General features: G+C 39.5%; 1 protein-coding gene across 4 annotated transcripts in view; it reads right to left on the bottom strand.

Annotated features, from left to right (window-relative positions):
• Window positions 1-20184, bottom strand: part of GREB1L (GREB1 like retinoic acid receptor coactivator) — a 305634-nt gene that overhangs the window by 116587 nt on the left and 168863 nt on the right. For all 4 annotated transcript variants that reach the window (XM_055236525.2, XM_055236517.2, XM_055236511.2 and 1 more), the window contains exons 6-7: window positions 17318-17494; window positions 14607-14729 (exon numbers count right to left, since the gene is read on the bottom strand). In XM_055236525.2, the coding sequence (XP_055092500.2) occupies window positions 14607-14729; window positions 17318-17494 (300 nt within the window). The remainder of the gene's footprint in view (window positions 1-14606; window positions 14730-17317; window positions 17495-20184) is intronic.

Here is a 20184-nt window from a genome sequence, read left to right on the forward strand (position 1 = left end):
GCAGGCATGAGCCACTGTGCCCAGCCTCGAGCAATTTATAATGATATGCTTTGGTGCAGTTTTCTTTTTTCTTTTTTTTTTTTTTTCAGACAAAGTCTTGCTCTGTTGGCCAGGCTGGAGTACAGTGGGGCGATCTTGGCTCACTGCAAGCTCTGCCTCCCGGGTTCACGCCATTCTCCTGCCTCAGCCTCCCGAGTAGCTGGGACTACAGGCGCCCGCCACCATGCCTGGCTAATTTTTTGTATATTTAGTAGGGACAGGGTTTCACCATGTTAGCCATGATGGTCTTCATGTCCTGACCTCGTGATCCGCGGTGTAGTTTTCTTTATGTTTCTTATGCTTGGGGTTCACTGAATGTCTTGGATCTGTGGGTTTATAATCTTCATCAAGTTGGGGAACTTGTGGGGGATTATTTCTCCAAATATATATTTTGTCTCCCACACCTTCAGGCCCTCCAATTACTAGTATATTAGGCTGCTTGTAGTTGTTCCACAGCTCACTGATGTTCGTTTCATTTTCTTTTGTTTCTGAGTTTAGCTGCAGATAGTTTCCATTACTGTGCTTTCATTATTCTTTTCTTTTTCAGTGACTAATCTGTTGTTAATCCCATCCAGTGTGCTTTTCTTCTCAAACACTGAAGTTTAATTTGGGTCTTTTTCGTATCTGCCATGTCTACTTAACTTTCTGAAGATATGAAATATAGTTATAATAATTGTTTTGATGTCTTTCTCTGCTGACTCTAACATGTGTCAATTCTGCATTGGTTTTGATTGATTAATCTCCTTGGTATTGGTTGTATTTTCCTGTCTCTTTGCACACTGCTAATCTTTCACTGGATGTCAGGCATTGTCAATTTTATCTAGTTGGGTGCTGAGTGTTTTTATATTCCTATAAATATCCTTGAGCTTTGTTTTGTATACAGTTATTTGGAAACAATTTGATCTTTTGGGGTTTTGCTTTCATGATATTTTAGGCAGGACTGGAGCAGTGCTCAGTCTAGGGCTATGTATTATCTGTTACTGAGGCAAGACCTTCCTAAGTACTCTATCTTATGCCTGATGTATTATGTGGTTTTCCTGTTTGGCTGGTGGCTGGTGGGAATAGCCACTTTTCTTGGCCCTGTGTGAATGCTGGGCAGTTTCCTCTAATTCTTTTGGATGGTTCTTTCTTTCCCTTTCTCTCTTTCTTTCCTTTCCTTTCCTTTTCCTTCTCCTTCCTTCCCATTCTCGCTCCCCTCACTCTCTTCCTTCCTTCTGTCCTTCCTTCCTTCCCTCTCTCCTTCCCTTCCTTCCTTTGGGACAGAGTTTCATTCGTTGCCCAGGCTGGAGCACAGTGGTTGAATCATAGCTCACTTCAGCCTCAAGCGGTCCTACTGCTTCAGACTCCAGAGTAGCCAGTGCTACAGGCACATGCCATCATGCCTAACTAATTTCTTTATTGTTTTGTAGAGGCATGGTCTCACCACGTTGCCCAGGCTGGCCTCAAACTCCTGAGCTCAAGCAATCCTCTCACCTCAGCCTCCTAAAGTGCTGGGATTACAGATGTGAGCCACCACGCTTGGCTTGAATGGTACTTTTTAAAGATCAGCTTTGAGTAATTTCTTCACATGCAGGTACCAAGCAATACTATGTTGAACATTTGAGGGACCCTCTGCACATTTGTGGGTTTCTCTCTTTGTGCAGCCCTCTTCCCTCTGGTACTTAGTCCTGTGAACTCTAGCTGCTCTGGTCTCCCCTCTCAGTTCCTTCTACTTTACTTAAGGAGTCTGCCGGGTTCTCCCACTTTCCTCTCCCTATATCATGGTCTAGAAATTGTGAAGACAGCAAGCTTGGGCAATCATAAGACTCACTTTGTTTCCCATCTCTCAGGGATCACTATTCTTTGTTGCCTGATATATAGTGTATTTAAAATTTTTTTATGTATTTTTGTCTGTATTTTGTTGTTGAAGTTGTTCCAGGAGGAGGGTGAATCCAATCTCTTTTCTCCATTTGGGCCAGGAGAAAATGTTGAGCTGATCTGCTACTGATTCTATAACCATGGTGTTCCCCCTTTGTTTTCCTGTTCCTACTACCCTGATTCTGTTCTTGAAATCTGACATACGTGAGCATTTTATAGAACTCTATGTAGAGCTCAACACTATCTTTGTACCCTCATCTCCTAGTACCTAGTAATTGCCAAATATAATTGTTCAGTAGTGAGCAGAGAGTTCAAAATCTAGTTATGTTATCATCTACCTGTATCTTGAGCTTGCCTACGTTAGGTATTGGCCTTTATTTCTACACATGCAGAGCTGATGAGAGATCAGTAAAAAGCAGACATTTGCTACTAACCTATACATTTGGATTAATTTTGAGAATTTTTATGTTTATGAAAATTATAACATAAAAGAAAATTCAGAAATAGAAACATACATGCTAAAATCTTACTCTCCCACAAACCATTTTTTTTCTTTTAGTACATGCCCTTCTATGTTTTATCCACATTATCTTTTTACATGACATGACAAAAAATCATTTCAATTTTACTTGTATTGCTTAACAGAGTTATTTCCTGCGTGACTGCACGGTTCATAATGATCTTTTTTAGCACCTTCATCATGTGTGTATGTCACGATTTGCTCAATTGTTTATACACTAAGGTTGCTTTTCCTTTTTAGTTAATATAAAGGGAAGTGCAGTGGATATCTTGACTCTCCATTTCGGTTATTTTCTTGGTTAAGCCTGCTAAAGTGAGATTATTATAGCAAAAGGCATAAATATTTTTAATGTTCTTGTTACATATTGCCAAACTGCTTTCTTAAAAGGTCACACCACTGTTCACCTTTACCAGCCTGGCTGAGAGTGTCGGTTTTACCAGCACTGCATTTTATCACTGAAATAAAATATTTTGGCTAGTGTAATAAGTGAAAATGACTTCACTGTTATTACTTATGGGTTTCTTCATTTCCACAAAGTGGAATATTCTTCCTTATGCTTACTAAGGGGTTGCATTTTCTCTTAGCAGGAATAGAAGTCTCACAAGCACATGCATGACAAGCACATGCATGACCCTTAGCCCCCTCTCCTGTCTCAGAGGGGAATAATCATTGTTTTCCTTCTCTCTCCCATCCATGAATTCATCAAATATTTATTGGGCCTCTTCAGCATGCCAGGTACTATGTTAGACTCTGGGAATGCAGTAGGGGAACAAGACAAAGATACAATCCCTACCTTCAAGGAGTTTACCGTGTAAAGGAAAAGCCCGCGTGTTCTCAGAATCTGGCTAGAAGCGGACAAATTTGCCAAAGGGTTCCCACCATATTTAGAAAAAAAGAGACTGTTTTAGAAAAGCATTAACTGAGTATTCATAAGAAATTAAATTTGGAAAATCATGCTGGAGGAACTTTTGATGCACCTAGAGAGGGAAGGGGGAAGTAAGTGCCCAAAGGAGGACACAAAGCAGAAGGAGATAGACACGGCCACATCTTAGGGACAGTTGAATGATACACTCCCATACAATCTGCTTCTTAAACAGCCATCACCAGGGACAGAGGAGGAGTCCTGGGGGAAATGGAAACAAAGTGATAGGCTGTGTGAGCAGGGTAGGCCTAGGTTAGGGGGTGGCAGATCACAAAATATTCTGGACACACAGAGGGCAGCAGGCAGCATGAGAGCTCTAAACTCTTGGAAGGCAAAGGAAAGGAGGCCATGGTGGAAGACGGGGAAGGAAAAGTGTTGGACACTTACAGAGTTCCATTTAGAGTTGTTCCTGCCCACTCCCTTCTTAGACAGTAAAGTCAGCTATGAGAGATTACTATGACAGCAACAATCCCACTGTACAATCACCACAGTGCGAAACAGAAAAACTCAAAAGACACAAACATTATTATTACATCATAGCATCCCTGCCTATGATATTGCTTGCTATCAAAGTATGAGGAATACATTGGTACGTGTATGTAGTCTGGTGGCGGGGGGGGTGGTAAATCCACCCTTTTATTCTCATTGAGATGTATCGTAATACAGAAGAGTGCACAAAACATTTATTTATAGCTTAAGGAATAACCACAGGCAAATATCTATGAAACCATCATCCAAGTCAAAGAAACAAAACAAAACAAAACAAAATACTGTCAGCAGCCGGTAGCTTCCTGTGTGCTCTTCCCATCCCATCTCCCTCCTTCTGCCCAGAGGTGATCACTGTGTTTCGTATGCATTCCTCAGTTAGTTAGTTTTGCCCTTTCTTTTTTTTTTTTTTTTTTTTTTTTTTTGAGACGGAGTCTCGCTCTGTCGCCCAGGCTGGAGTGCAGTGGCGCAATCTCGGCTCACTGCAAGCTCCGCCTCCCGGGTTCACGCCATTCTCCTGCCTCAGCCTCTCTGAGTAGCTGGGACTACAGGCGCCCACCACGACGCCCGGCTAATTTTTTGTATTTTTAGTAGAGACGGGGTTTCACCGTGGTCTCACCGTGGTCTCGATCTCCTGACCTCGTGATTCGCCCGCCTCGGCCTCCCAAAGTGCTGGGATTACAAGCTTGAGCCACCGCGCCCGGCCGCCCTTTCTTTAATGTAATAGAAATGAAATAATATTGGACGATCTTTTGTGAATGACTTTTTTGTTCAGTACCATCTTTGTAAGATTCCTTTATAGTGCTAGGTGTAGGCATCTGTTTATTTTCATTGCCATATGCTGTTTCATTTTATATATTTGTTGTTGTTTTGAGACAGGGTGTCACTCTGTTGCCCAGGCTGGAGTGTAGTGGTGAGATCACAGCTCACTGCGGCCTCAACCTCCCGGGCTCAAGAGATCCTCCTGCCTCAGCTCCCCAACTAACTGGGACTACAGGTGTGTGTCAACACGCATTGCTCATTTTTAATTTTTTTTGTATTTTTTGTAGAGACAAGATTTCACTATGTTCAAGACAAGGCTAGTCTTGAACTCCTGAGCTCAAGCAATCCACCAGCCTCAGCCTCCCAAAGTGCCAGGACTACAGGCATGAGCCACCTCATCTGACCCTAAATATGAATATCTCACAATTTACTTACCCATTCTATTTTTAATGAACACTTTAGTTGTTTCCTGTTTAAGGTGACTGTGAAGAACACTACCATGAACAATCTTGTACATACCTCTTGGTGCACATATACAAAAAGTTCCTTAGAATGGAGTAGCTGGATCAGAGGATATGCACATTTTCTACTTTACTATGTATTGCAACCTACTTACAGAGATTTGCTATCAATTAACACTCCTACCAGCAGTGTATATTAGTTCTTATTACTTGAAATCCTTGCCAACATCTGGCTGGGCACCGTGGCTCACGCCTGTAATCCCAGCACTTTGGGAGGCCGAGGTAGGCGGGTCATGAGGTCAGGAGATCGAGACCATCCTGGCTAACACGGTGAAACCCCGTCTCTACTAAAAATACAAAAAATTAGCTGGCCATGGTGGCGGGAGCCTGCAGTCCCAGCTACTCGGGAGGCTGAGGCAGGAGAATGGTGTGAACCTGGGAGGCGGAGCTTGCAGTGAGCCGAGATGGCGCCACTGCACTCCAGCCTGGGTGACAGAGCGAGACTCCATCTCAAAAAAAAAAAAATCCTTGCCAACATCAACTATTTGTCATTCTTAAATTCACTGCCAATTTGGGAGCTGAATATAGTATCCTGTATTTTTAATCTAATTTTCCTCATTACCAAAGTAGTTAATCATCTTTTCATGTATTTATTGCCCACTTGGATATTCTCTTTTGTGAAGCGCCTGTTGAAGTTTCTGCTCACTGTTTCTACTGACATATTTCTCTTATTAATTCATAAGTATTCTTTTTTTTGTTTTCGTTTTTCTTAAGATAGAGCCTAGCTCTGTTGCCCAGGCTGGAGTGCAGTGGCAAGATCATAGCTCGCTGCCGCCTCAACCTCCTGGGCTCAAGTGATCCTCCTGCCTCAGCCTCCCAAAGAGTGAGGATTACAAGCATGAGCCATGTGCCTGGCCCATAAGTATTCTTTATATGTTCTTGATACTAGTTCTTTGTTAGTTTTATGTATTACACATATCATCTCTCAATTTATGGCTTGCTTTTTTTACTCTATGGTGACTCCTAATAGTTAGAAGTTATAATTTTAATGTAGTAAAATATCAGTCTTTTCCTTTATGATCAACACTTTGTCTTTTTTTTTTCTGTCTCCCAGGCTGGAGTGCAGTGGCACGATCTTGGCTCACCGCAACCTCTGCCTGCTGGGTTCAAGCAATTCTCCTGCCTCAGCCTTCCCAGTAGCTGGGACTACAGACGCTTGCCACCACACCTGGCTAATTTTTATGTTTTTGGAGAAACAGCGTTTTGCCATGTTGCCCAGGCTGGTCTTGAACTTTGGGGCTCAAGGGATCTACCCATCTCAGCCTCCCAAAGTGCTGGGATTACAGGCATGAGCCACCGTGCTGGCCTTTATATTAATATTATAATAATATATTCACCTTTATACCGACATTTATAAAACATAATTTGACATTTTTTTTTTACAGAGGAAGAGCCTACATAGGCAAAGATACCTAGGGCCCAAGAAAATCGTAAAGTGGCCCTGCTTCATAGAGTCTTCCTAAAAGCCATACTATTAGTGACACAGGCAGAGCTTAGGAGGCTCATCCCATGCTTCCCCACAAGCTAGGGGATAAAACATGTGTTCTTCTAATGGTCGATGAGCATATTATCTTCATTTAGAAAAACAGTACATACCAGTACTATTAATAAATTAATAAACACTAAATTAATAATCCCCAAATGCTAATTTCTTTTCTTTTTTTTTTTTTTTTGCAATAAAGTATTTTTTTTTTTTTTATTATACTTTAGGGTTTTAGGGTACATGTGCACAATGTGCAGATTTGTTACATATGTATCCATGTGCCATGTTGATTTCCTGCATGCTAATTTCTAATGTAAATAAAAACAGAATTCACAATATCGTGAAAATGGCCATACTGCCCAAGGTAATTTATAGATTCAATGCCATCCCCATCAAGCTACCAATGACTTTCTTCACAGAATTGGAAAAAACTACTTTAAAGTTCATATGGAACCAAAAAAGAGCCCGCATCACCAAGTCAATCCTAAGCCAAAAGAACAAAGCTGGAGGCATCACGCTACCTGACTTTAAACTATACTACAAGGCTACAGTAACCAAAACAGCATGGTACTGGTACCACAACAGAGACATAGATCAATGGAACAGAACAGAGCCCTCAGAAATGATGCCGCATAGCTACAACTATCTGATCTTTGACAAACCTGACAAAAACAAGAAATGGGGAAAGGATTCCCTATTTAATAAATGGTGCTGGGAAAACTGGCTAGCCATATGTAGAAAGCTGCAACTGGATCCCTTCCTTACACCTTATACAAAAATTAATTCAAGATGGATTAAAGACTTATATGTTAGACCTAAAACCATTAAAATCCTACAAGAAAACCTAGGCAATACCATTCAGGACATAGGCGTGGGCAAGGACTTCATGTCTAAAACACCACAAGCAATGGCAACAAAAGCCAAAATCGACAAATGGGATCTCATTAAACTAAAGAGCTTCTGCACAGCAAAAGAAACTATCATCAGAGTGAACAGGCAACCTACACAATGGGAGAAAATTTTTGCAACCTACTCATCTGACAAAGGGCTAATATCCAGAATCTACAATGAACTCAAACAAATTTACAAGAAAAAAACAAACAACCCCATCAAAAAGTGGGCAGAGGACATGAATAGACACTTCTCAAAAGAAGACATTTATGCAGCCAAAAAACACATGAAGAAATGCTCCTCATCACTGGCCATCAGAGAAATGCAAATCAAAACCACAGTGAGATACCATCTCACACCAGTTAGAATGGCCATCATTAAAAAATCAGGAAACAACAGGTGCTGGAGAGGATGTGGAGAAATAGGAACACTTTTACACTGTTGGTGGGACTGTAAACTAGTTCAACCATTGTGGAAGTCAGTGTGGCGATTCCTCAGGGATCTAGAACTAGAAATACCATTTGACCCAGCCATCCCATTACTGGGTATATACCCAAAGGACTATAAATCATGCTGCTATAAAGACACATGCACACGTATGTTTATTGCGGCACTATTCACAATAGCAAAGACTTGGAACCAACCCAAATGTCCAACAACGATAGACTGGATTAAGAAAATGTGGCACATATACACCATGGAATACTATGCAGCCATAAAAAATGATGAGTTCGTGTCCTTTGTAGGGACATGGATGAAACTGGAAACCATCATTCTCAGTAAACTATCGCAAGGACAAAAAACCAAACACCGCATGTTCTCACTCATAGGTGGGAATTGAACAATGAGAACTCATGGACACAGGAAGGGGAACATCACGCTCCGGGGACTGTTGTGGGGTGGGGGGAGGGGGGAGGGACAGCATTAGGAGATACACCTAATGCTAAATGACGAGTTAATGGGTGCAGGAAATCAACATGGCACATGGATACATATGTAACAAACCTGCACATTGTGCACATGTACCCTAAAACCCTAAAGTATAATAAAAAATAAAAAAAATAAAAAAAAAAAAAACAGAATTCAAATAACATTTATTTCCAGGCATTTGTCTGGTACTAGGTGATACAGAGATAAACAAAAAGAACATAAAGCTTCTAGAGTCTAAGAGAATATACATGGTTCGCAAATCATTATAACAGGGAACAGTGTCACACAAGCAGAAGTGTGGTAGCAAGGCTAAGTCATTCCTCAAAAAGTTGCAAAACAGGAGTTGTTAATTTCAGTTTTTGCAAATGAGGAAAGGAAAACAAGGCACAGAAAAATTGATTGGCTTGTCCGAATTTTCAGCCAATATATGTCAGGTACAGTATCTTAATAGCAGGACTCTGACTCCCAGCCCTGTGCTGTTTACCATCTGCTCTGAAAAACTGCTCACCCTACTGTAGATATTCAATAAATTAGACTGTATTAAACTGAAAGAGAAACAGTACCACCCCAAAGGATTATGAATTTTCTCAGAGCAGCTTTTTAATCTATTTTTATAACTTAATTGAGGTATACTTTATGTATAAAATTTGCCCATTTTAACTATACAATTCAATGATTTTTAGTAGCCTTACCAAGTTGTGTAATCATCACCATAAATCAGCGTTAGAACATTTTCATCCCCTTAATAAGAATGCTCACACCCCATTTTCTGTTCATCTCCATTTCCACTCCCTGATCCAGGCAAGCACTAATCTACTTCCTTCCTCTGTAAATTTGCCTTGTCTGTACATTTCATACACACAGAACCATACAATATGTGGTCTCTTTCATCTGGTTTCTTTCACTTAACATCATATTTTTGAGATTCATCCATGATGTAGTTTGTGTCGACAGTTTGTTTCTTGTTATTGCTGGATGGTATTCCATTATATGGATACATCACATTTTTATCTAGCCATTCACAAGTTAATCAACATTTAGGTTGTTGCTAGCTTTTTATTATAACGAATAATGATGCTATGAACATCTGCATGCAAGTTTTTATGAGAACATATATTTTCATTTCTCTTGGGTAGATACCTGGGAGTAGAATTGCTGGGAGTAGAATTGCTGGGTGGCATGGTAGTTTTATGTTCAACTTTTTGAGAAATTGCCAAACTGTATTCCAAAATGACTGCCACATTTTGCCAATGCATTCCTATCAGTGATGTATAATGGTTACCACTTCTCCACACTCGCAGACACTTGTTACTGTCTTTTTTATGACAGCCATTCTAGAGGATGTGAAGTAGTATCTCATTACGTTTTTTTTTTTTTTTTTTTTTTTTTTTGAGATGGAGTTTCTCTCTTTTTGCTCAGGCTGGAGTGCAATGGTGCAATCTCGGCTCACTGCAACCTCCACCTCCCAGGTTCAAGTGATTCTCCTGCCTCAGCCTCCCAAGTAGCTGGAATTACAGGCATGCACCACCACACCTGGCTAATTTTGTATTTTTAGTAGAGACGGAGTTTCTCCATGTGGGTCAGGCTGGTCTCAAACTCCTGACCTCAGATGATCCACCTGCCTCAGCCTCTCAAAGTGCTGGGATTACAGGTGTGAGCCACCGCACCTGGCTCTCATTATGGTTTTGATTTGCATTTCCCTGACTAATGATATTGAGCATCTTTTCATGTGCTTATTAGCCATTTGTATATATTATTTGAAGAAATGTCTATTCCAAATCCTTTCCCCATATTTCAGTTGGATTGTCATCTTATTAAGCTATAAGAGCTTTTGGAAATTCTGGGTGTTAATACTTTATTAGATTTGTGTTTTGCTAATATTTTTACCACTCTGTTGTTTGCCTTTTCATTTCTTAATGGTGTCTTTTTTATTGACAGATAATAACTGTACATATTTATGGGGTACACATATTTTGATACAGGCATACAATATGTAATGATCAAATCAGGATAAGTAGGATATCCATCACCTCAAACATTTCTTTTTTGTGTGTGCATTGGGAACATTCAAATATTCTCTTCTAGCTAAAAATATATATTATTGGTAACTATAGTCATGCTGCTCTGCTATCAAACACTAGAACTTATTTTTTCTATCTAACTTTATGTTTGTACACATTAGCCAACCTCTCTTCATCCCCATCTCCTCACCCTTTGCAGCCTCTGGTAACCATCATTCTACTCTCTGTCTCCATGAAATCAACTGTTTTCAGCTCCCACGTGTAAGTGAGAACATGTGATGTGTGTCGTTCTGTGCCTGGCTTATTTTATTTATCGTAATGACCTCTGGTTCCATCCATGTTCCTGCAAATGACAGGATTTCATTTTTTTTTTTACAACTAAATAGAATTCCATTGTGTATATATACCATATTTTCTTTATCCTTAAAATTTTGAAGTGTAAAAGTTTTGAATTTTGATAAGGTCCATTTTATCAATTTTTCCAAAAACAAATCCTCATATTTAGTTAATTGACTTTTGAAGTTTAAAATATTTTAATTTTGATGAGGCCCATTTTATCAATTTTTCCAGAAACAAATCCTTATATTTAGAGTCATTTGACCAATGCAATTCACTGATGAGAAAACGGTCTGCTCAACAAATGGTGCTGGTACAACTGGATATCCACACATGAAAAGATGAATTTAAACTCTCATTTCATACTATACAAAAAGTTAACTCAAAATGACTCATAGACTTAACTGCAAGAGTTAAAACAACAAAGCCTTTAGAAAAAAACTTGGAAATTTTCAAGATCCTGAGTTAGACAAATATATTTTTCATCTATTCCTGAATTCTCGTCCCAATTAAATATCATATGTGTGTATGTCACGCTTATAATGCAGATAGATAAAAATATAGCCCCCTTCAGTAAAAATGATAAAATATTTCACTGAGATTGGTGGCCAAAATTTGAATTAGCAATTACATGAAAATGTTAAGAGAAGGCCAGGTGCGGTGGCTCATGCCTGTAATCCCAGCACTTTGGGAGGCCGAGGCTGGTGGATCACCTGAGGTCGGCAGTTCAAGACCAGCCTGACCAACATGGAGAAACCCCGTCTCTACTAAAAACACAAAAATTAGCCGGGTGTGGTGGCATGAGCCTGTAATCCCAGCTACTCGGGAGGCTAGGGCAGGAGAATTGCTTGAACTTGGGAGGTGGAGATTGCAGTGAGCTGAGATAGTGCCACTGCACTCCAGCCTGGGTGTCACAGTGAGACTCTGTAACAAAAAAAAAAAAAAAAAAAAAAGGAAGAAAATGTTAAGAGAAAATATGCAAGCAATAAGTGGTAACCCAGCCAGAACAGAATATATATAGCTTAGCAGGTAGAACTCAAGACAAAGGCATGCAAATAGTGCATTAAACTCTTCTTCAAATACTATACCATGTGTGTACCCATACTTGAGGCTAAAAACTGTTGATTACAGTCACTGACTGCAGATTAAAATTAGGGAGAAAATAATCTCCTATAGAAAGGTGAATCTCAATCCATCAGTTAAGGAGGTGCTGCACGTGCTAATATTTGCGATGGTATCATAATGCCAACATGAAATTTCTACAGTCCATTATGTTCAAGTGTCAGAAGAAAGAAATTATTGAAGAGTCTATAAACATAATTCATTAATAAAAAAATTTTAGATACAAAGCATCACTTATAAAGGTACTTTCTTTTATTAAATTTTCTGGGTTGCATCTGAAATTGTTAGTAACTAATTTTCATGGTCAAATTACCGCTTACATCCTCACAAGGGACACAAAAGAATGTGAGCCTTAAAACTTGGCCACTGTGTTCACGGTGAGTCAGTCAGTGCCTTCCCCTTGCTCCTGGCCTGTGTCTCAGGATGGCAACGGGGGAAGCCTTTGCTAAAGCCTGAATCTTGATTTCTTCTTTCAAAGCAAAATTTGTTTACAAAGTATATTTTCTGGTAGAATTAAAATTGTATTACTTCTTATTAACATTTTAATATCTTGTCATTATTTTCAGGTACAACTGGTTATTTACATACCTACCTCTCCCTCTTAGGAAAGGTTACATGTTTTATTGTTCTTTTTCTTTTTCTTTTTTTTTTTTTAGACAGGGTCTGGCTCTGTTGCCCAGGCCAGAGTGCTGTGGTGGTATCTCAGCTCAGTGCAACAGCACCCAGCTAATTTTTGTATTTTTAGTAGAGATGGGGTTTCGCTATGTTGCCCAGTCTGATCTCGAACTCCTGAGCTCAAGGGATCCACATGCCTAGGCCTACCTACTAAAGTGCTGGGATTACAGGCATGAGCCACTGTGCCTGGCCTTGTTTTATTGTTCTTTAATCCCTTATATTAGTTTTTTTTTCTTTTGAGACAGTCTCACTCCATCATCCAGGCTGGAGTGCAGTGGCACAATCTCGGCTCACTGCAACTTCCACCTCGTGGGTACAAGCAATTCTCATGCCTCAGCCTCCCAAGTAGCTAGAATTACAGGTGCATGCCACCATGCCCAGCTAATTTTTGTGTATTTGATAGAGACGGGGTTTCGCCATGTTGGCCAGGCTGGTCTCAAACTCCTGACCTCAAGTGACCTGCCCAACCCAGCCTCCCAAAGTGCTGGGATTACAGGTGTGAACCACTGCGCCCAGCCATGAATGTTTTTTAAATCATTGCAGACATCAGTCGAGTACCGAAACCCTGCCTTATAGCATCTGATAAGGTTCTTGAAACAAAATAAACACTTGATACATTTTTGTTGTAATGAAGTAAATCTTAGCTTTTAATACTGTAGTTTTAAAAATTATATTTCACAGCATAACATACCATGGGATCAATCAAATTACATAAATGATATTCTAAGAGAGACATGCTGGTGTGTCATTAATGTAATGAAGGCTATGCTTTCAATGGCCAGAGCCAAATGCTAACTTGTTTCTTTCTTGAATACCTAGTGACACCATGTTCTCTCATTTATTCTAAAGAGAAGTGGTCTATTCTCTTGGATCAGAGCCTCCATCTAAATCTCCCGTGCAATTTAAAAGCCAAACTTTTTACAGTCCAGGAAGAGGTGGACTTAGCTGAGTACAGGCACATAGCAAGAAACGCCCCAAAGAAAGTTAGCCTTATTCTCATTGCTGCTGCTGCTGCTAACATATTCCAATAATCACTTCTATCTCGAAAATAAGTAGAAACAATTGACCAGCTCATCAGAATTTCACATTAATTTGAAAGAGTTATGCTATGTGGCAAATGAAGACCACCTTCTTCTCAATTTGTGATTAACACTGGCAAAGTACATACGCTATGAAGTTTGTGTATCAGATGAGTAAAATGTATTCCACAAAAAACAAGTGAACTGAAAAAAATTCACAAAGTCTTTTAAAATACTTTCCTTCTTGCCTAAGATATAACCAAGGCTGGTTTTGAGTAATTTTCTCAAATACTATCTGCAGCGATATTTTCAGGCAAAGCCCTCCAGCCCTTTGGCCACCTGGAACCATGAAGTTCCACCTGGAATCTTATCTTGGCCTCAGGGCCTGGGCTGGTGCTCTATACTGGAGGAATTTTTAGAAGCCTCAGACTAGTAGCTTATCTGCTCAGTACGATCAGTCATTCTGCCGATCCTGCTCTGATATTGTGACCTAGTTCCAGGCACTAAGATTTTATCTAGTTATTCATAACCAAGTCCCTCTCTTGTATCACTAGAAACCAGATCCTGGATTCATCTGTTGTGATCCACAATCCTAACTCAGGACCTTGTTTTGTATCCCAGATGGTGCACTACTCCCTATGACGTTCTGTGGGCTAGATAGAGCCCTACCCTGGAACTCCAGTCTTAATGACTGTGTCTCCAATACTTGCCACTGGATGGTTATGATGCAGACTTCCCTCCTGTCTGGATTTCCACTTATTGCATACTGTCAGTCTCCCCTAGAATGAGGTCCTAGGCTACAGCCAAATTTCCTACCAGCTGTCAGGACTGTGAGGACTTGGATTCTGGTCATCCATAGATTAACCCATCTCAAGGCTGAATTCTAACTCTAATAGTAACTCAAGTAATACCTTTATTTTGAAATATCTCTATTCAAACCAGCCAGCAGTAAGTATATATTTTAAAAAGCCTCATTAAATATACATGTGATGCTTGAAAAGCCAAAAGAAAATATCCCATACCTGTCTGAGTGAATCCTGATTTGTATCCATTAGTTGTCCCATTTTCTGGGGTCACAGTTGATGACACTGAAGAGCTTGGTTTAATAGAGTGGCAAGAAGCAGAGGATTGTCGGCTTCTACATTCTGGAAAAGAGTAAAAATCTCATTGTATGAAGTGACCAATGTTCTGTTAAAAGAGGTGATGGGGACACAATCCATAAAATCTCTAAATTAAATCGCTGCTCCTTAAGCGGCAGCCACTTCTTTAATTAGAGATCCCCTTCTCCATCCTGACTCCAACAGAATGTTTCAACTAGTGAACACAATGCTTTGGTTTGGAAGACAAAGAAATGGTTTCAAAGAAATTGGACCTTTGTTCCCCACATACTAGTTCCCAGAGGAAAAATACTCGTAACCAATATAGTCATGCTAGTTTTATGGGTAAGACAGAGGCTAAAACATTAGTAATTTATGAAAACCTAATAGACCTTTCAATACCAGTTAACATCCTACCTGGGACTGGTTTAAATGTAGAACAGTAACCTAGGGTCTGTCTAGGCTGCCTATCTAGGCTGCCTATAACCTTCTCTTCTCAACCTTAATTTAGGTCCAAAAACAGAAGCAAAGAAAAATGTATAGGCAGTAAAAATTTTAAATGCTCAAATTAATATTATTCTCAGTTCTTATTAAAGGAGACAGCCAATAGTCAAAGTGGTTACTGATCATGCTATGCCAAGCTTCATTTTAAGTAAGCCAGTATTAATGGGCCTCTGGTATATTTTAATAGTGCTTTGTACTGATTCAGGTAGATAGCAAATACTATGACAGCCTGTGGGACTGTTAACTTCCAACCAAATTTTACCCTATTAGTCTCAAAAAGTAGCATGTGAAAAAGGAATATAAATGATTTTATATGACAAAGTTAATTACAGAGGGTCCTTTAGAGTGCCTCCGTTTATGAGATACATACAAGGACTGGAAGCAGTTTTCTATAACCTTCTATGCTATAACCTTCTATGAAGAGCTATTGTATTCTGGCCTAAGAGTATATCTCCAATAGGTAATATATGCATATATGTATATTGATATTATATGTGTATATATATAAATTATATAAAAAATACAATTTCAGCTCCAAAATAGCAACTATTATAAACGTGAGGCTTCTTTCACAAATCTTATTCTTTATTAGAAAAATGAGGCCAGGCATAGTGGCTCATGCCTGTAACGCTACCACTTTGAGAGGCCAAAGTGGGTGGATCACTTGAGCTCAAGTGTTCAAGACCAGTCTGGGCAACATGGTAAAACCCTGTCCCTACAAAAAATACAAAAATTAGCCAGGCACAGTGGTGTGTATCTGTAGTCCCAGCTCCTTTGTGAGGCTGAGGTAAGAGGATCACTTGAGCCTGGGGTGGAAGAGGTTGCAGTGAGCCACTGCAGTCCAGCCTGGGCAACAGAGTGAGAGCGCGTAAGAAAGAAAGAAAAGAAAGAAAAGAAAGAAAAGGGAAGGGAAGGGAGGGGAGGGGAGGGGAGGGGAGGGGAGGGGAGGGGAGGGGAGGGAAAAGGAAAGGAAAGGAAGGGAAAGGAAAGGAAAACGGAAAGGAAGAAAGAAAAAGGGAAAGGGAAAGGAGAGGAAGGAAGAAAGAAAGAAAAGAAAAGAACAGAGAACGAAAAGGAAGGAAGGAAGGAAGGATGAATTGCCACTGAGCACTAACTAAGAAGTTAAAAATATTTTATGCAACCAAAACAAGGCTAAAGGGGGAAATTAAAAGGGACGGAGGTGATACCTACCCTATTTTTATCCTTTTCTTAGGATTCATGACATTTAAAATGATTTTTCTGAGAAAAGTCATTTAATAGGATAAAGACTTTTCTATAATTCACCAGCTTATGATTCAGTGGTCACAAGCTTTCAGTTCTGATGATACCTGTCTCAGAATTATACCCATTTCCTAAACAACTATATAATGCTACTTCAAAGATAACTAAGAGAAATTAAGGTGAAGGACTCAGAAACAAATCTGCAGTTGTAATTTGGAATATTATGCTGTTTTTCATAGTCAGGAAAAACATTAAAAATAGTTATTATATGGAGAAAAAAATCTCAGTATCTAAGAAACTGATCAATAGAATAATAATTCAATACTTCTTTTCTTTAGCACAGTGAAGAGAACTTCTGTCAATCCTATCAAGCACATGAAGATGTGAAGTTTCAACCGGATTCATTTCTATAAATAAGCTAAGTTCTTCCTAATTTATAAGAAATAACACTTTGACAACTTAATAGTGTATTTTCCCAGGTAATATGAAGAGAACATTAATGTTTATTCTAAGTATGTTTAGGTCTAGTTAAAATAGAAAAAATACAGATGTTTGAGAATCTCCAAAGAAATTAAATAGAGTAAAAAGGGCATCTAACCAAGGAGCTGTCACCCTGAGGTCCTCTCTAAAGGACGGAAGAGCTAGAAAGAGTCCATTTTCCCCCTTGAGGGCTGTACCCCCTTCCTGAGAGACAAATACAGAGACATGCACTTTCCTAAACTTGAATTGTCTCTGTTAAAAATAGTAAGGGGCAAGTCAAATAACCTACCAGAAGGCTTTAAATTTTTGGATATTGTTCTGAACTTGGGATATTTATCTGTATCCCACCGGAACTCTGAATCTTGTATGGGTCACTTGTTACCACTGTAAAATCTCCATTCCCTCCCCTTTTCTTCCTGGAAATTGACTACCTTTCCAGCAGATAAGAGGTCCCTTAGACAGTACACCCTGGGAGCTTCTGACTAGGTAGTACTTTAAGTGCTTCTGCTTCTTTGGCTGAGTGGTGAGCTTCAAGTTAATGTGGTTGGAAAATTCCGTGAAATATCGAAATCCTCTTTCTCCACAGCCAATACAATTTCCAGAAAACCCTGAAGTGAGGAAAACCAATGTTACTAATGGCCTTGTAAGTTGATACAATACTTTTACGTATTAAACAGCATAGAAACATTCACATTCTTTGACCCAAAAATGTCTCAATCTCAAGGAAATAATTCAGAGGGAAAAAAATCAGGTACATGTTTCTTTAGCAGAGTTATTTTATAACAGTGAAAGACTGGAAATAATTTAAATGCTACTCTAAAAGGAAAGGAAAGGTTAACCTCTAAAAGGTTAAGGAAATAGAGCACATAATATAATAAAAAGCTTGGTTCTAGAATGTCTATTATTTCTTCCCCACATACTCCTTCCTTACAGAACCTGCGTCCTCACCCTGGTTCTCTGCCCTCTCTACCACTCGAACTTGCCTCCATGGCCACAGCTGGTGAGCTTGTGGCTCACCGTCTGACCCAGTCTGGGGCAGTCAGAATCTCTCTCCTGGAATTTTGAAATAAATATAAAAAGTCAGGCAGGTGGTACTGGACCCTGGATTTGTAAGGTTTTACAGAATTGGAATCCGAATTAGGGTTATGTCAGCCACATATAAGCTAAGGTATGGGAACCAAGAACCATGAAGGGAAGCTGATCTGCGAAGAGGAGAGCAGAGCACAGGCCAGATGTTCAAATTCAGGGCTTTGTCAGCTTCCAGTTTCTGTGAGATCTAGCTATACTTTCCAACAGGAGTTCCATGAGATTCCCATTTCCCCTTTTCTAACACTTCTTTATTCATATTGGCTTATTATTCCTTTAGATCTAATATCCAAACAATTCCTCACTCAGACAAATCAAACAAAATAAAAATTTTGGTGACCTGGTTGGAACAGGGGACATGGAAAAAAGAAGAAACAGAAAACGGAGGATGAAAAGCCATGTCTTTTTTTTTTTTAATTGAAAATCAACTTTTCAGTCCCCCTTAATACACAGAGTAAAAGCAGACAGTAAGAGTGAGTTCTTCAGTTGTGTCTGATGAGGACATAACACATTTACTGTTATATAGATGAATAGGAAAAAAAAAGTTGTAATAAGAAAGGGCATTCCATATTGTATAAAGGCAATATTTCTACATGTAAATAACTGAAAACAAATTCACTGATGAAGTGATACACTCTTTTCAGACCCCTAAGTTAACCTGATATATATTAATAATTAACAAAGATATATAAATAGAGAAGAGAAAAGCCACAACGATTAAAGATAGAATATTTCACAATATCCTAATCTCAGAATGCTAACCATCAACTCAAAGCATTTTTTTTTTTTAATTTTTTTTTTTTTTTTGAGACGGAGTCTCGCTCTGTCACCCAGGCTGGAGTGCAGTGGCGCAATCTCAGCTCACTGCAAGCTCCGCCTCCCGGGTTCACGCCATTCTCCTGCCTCAGCCTCTCCGAGTAGCTGGGACTACAGGCGCCCGTCACCACGCCCGGCTAATTTTTTGTATTTTTAGTAGAGACGGGGTTTCACCGTGGTCTCGATCTCCTGACCTCGTGATCTGCCCGCCTCGGCCTCCCAAAGTGCTGGGATTACAAGCGTGAGTCACCGCGCCCGGCCAATTCAAAGCATTTATAAATGAGAAGTCCAATTTGTTATTATTCAATCAACAACTATTTATTGAGCATCTACCTATGTGCTAGGCATTTTGCTAAACAGTGGGGAAACAGTGGTGAAGAAGAGATATTCATAACCTCTGGTCAATCACATAGAACTAACAATTTATTACTGCCACTTTATAGACATGTAAACAATATAATTTTATAAATGACTTAAAATATATTCAGAGATGGATTATATTTGAGAACATTTGACTATTTGTCCAATACCTTAAAACAGGAGCCCCTCCCCTCCAAAAAAAGGTTGCCAGTGGCTGCCTAGGTCACTAAAGTTATCCATCCATCCATCTATCCACCCACCCATCCATCTATCCATCCATCCATCCATCCATCCATCCATCCATCCATCCATCCATCCATCCAACTATCCAACCATCCATCCAACAAATACTGTACTCTATTATGTGCTAGACACTGTTGCAGGCACCAGGTTTTTTAGCACTGAACAAAGCAGACAAAGTCCCTGCCTTTGTGGAAACTACATTCTGGTCTGATCATCGCACCTTCATGGAAAACTGCCTGACCCGTGAAGTAGATATGCCACACCCAAAACACAGAAAAAAGCTACAAGAACCTTTCAGCCAAAATAATCAAGAACAGTGCCAAAACATGAGGCTTAACTGATAGGTCCACGTGGTTTAGAAAAGACTAGTGTGAGCATTAAACTATTGAGGTTGAGTTTGATCTTTTCCTCTGTCTATTCTGAGGTGAAAAGCAAGAGCGTGAAGAGGAAGAAAAGCCATGGGTCTGAATAATCTGCAAAGGAGAGAATCTTCACATTAATGATAAGTTAACAACATAAAAGAGTTAGAATCCTACAGTCCATTTTAAAAACCCTGTATGGCTTCAGCATTAGCCTTCCTTCAAGGGAGATTTTATCTGCTTGAAGTTCTTGTCATTGAAAACAAAAAATAACACTACTCATAGCCAAATTACCTTCTAGTTTTTCTGGCAATCAAGTCTTCCAATTGCATGGTAGATTTGGGGCACATGCACTACCAACTGGATCAATATATTTTTAAATCAATTCCCCCATAGTCTTTGGAATCTGCATAATTTATATAAAAATTTAGACA

This window comes from Symphalangus syndactylus, chromosome 1, assembly GCF_028878055.3.
Source record: "Symphalangus syndactylus isolate Jambi chromosome 1, NHGRI_mSymSyn1-v2.1_pri, whole genome shotgun sequence".
Lineage (NCBI taxonomy): Eukaryota > Metazoa > Chordata > Mammalia > Primates > Hylobatidae > Symphalangus > Symphalangus syndactylus.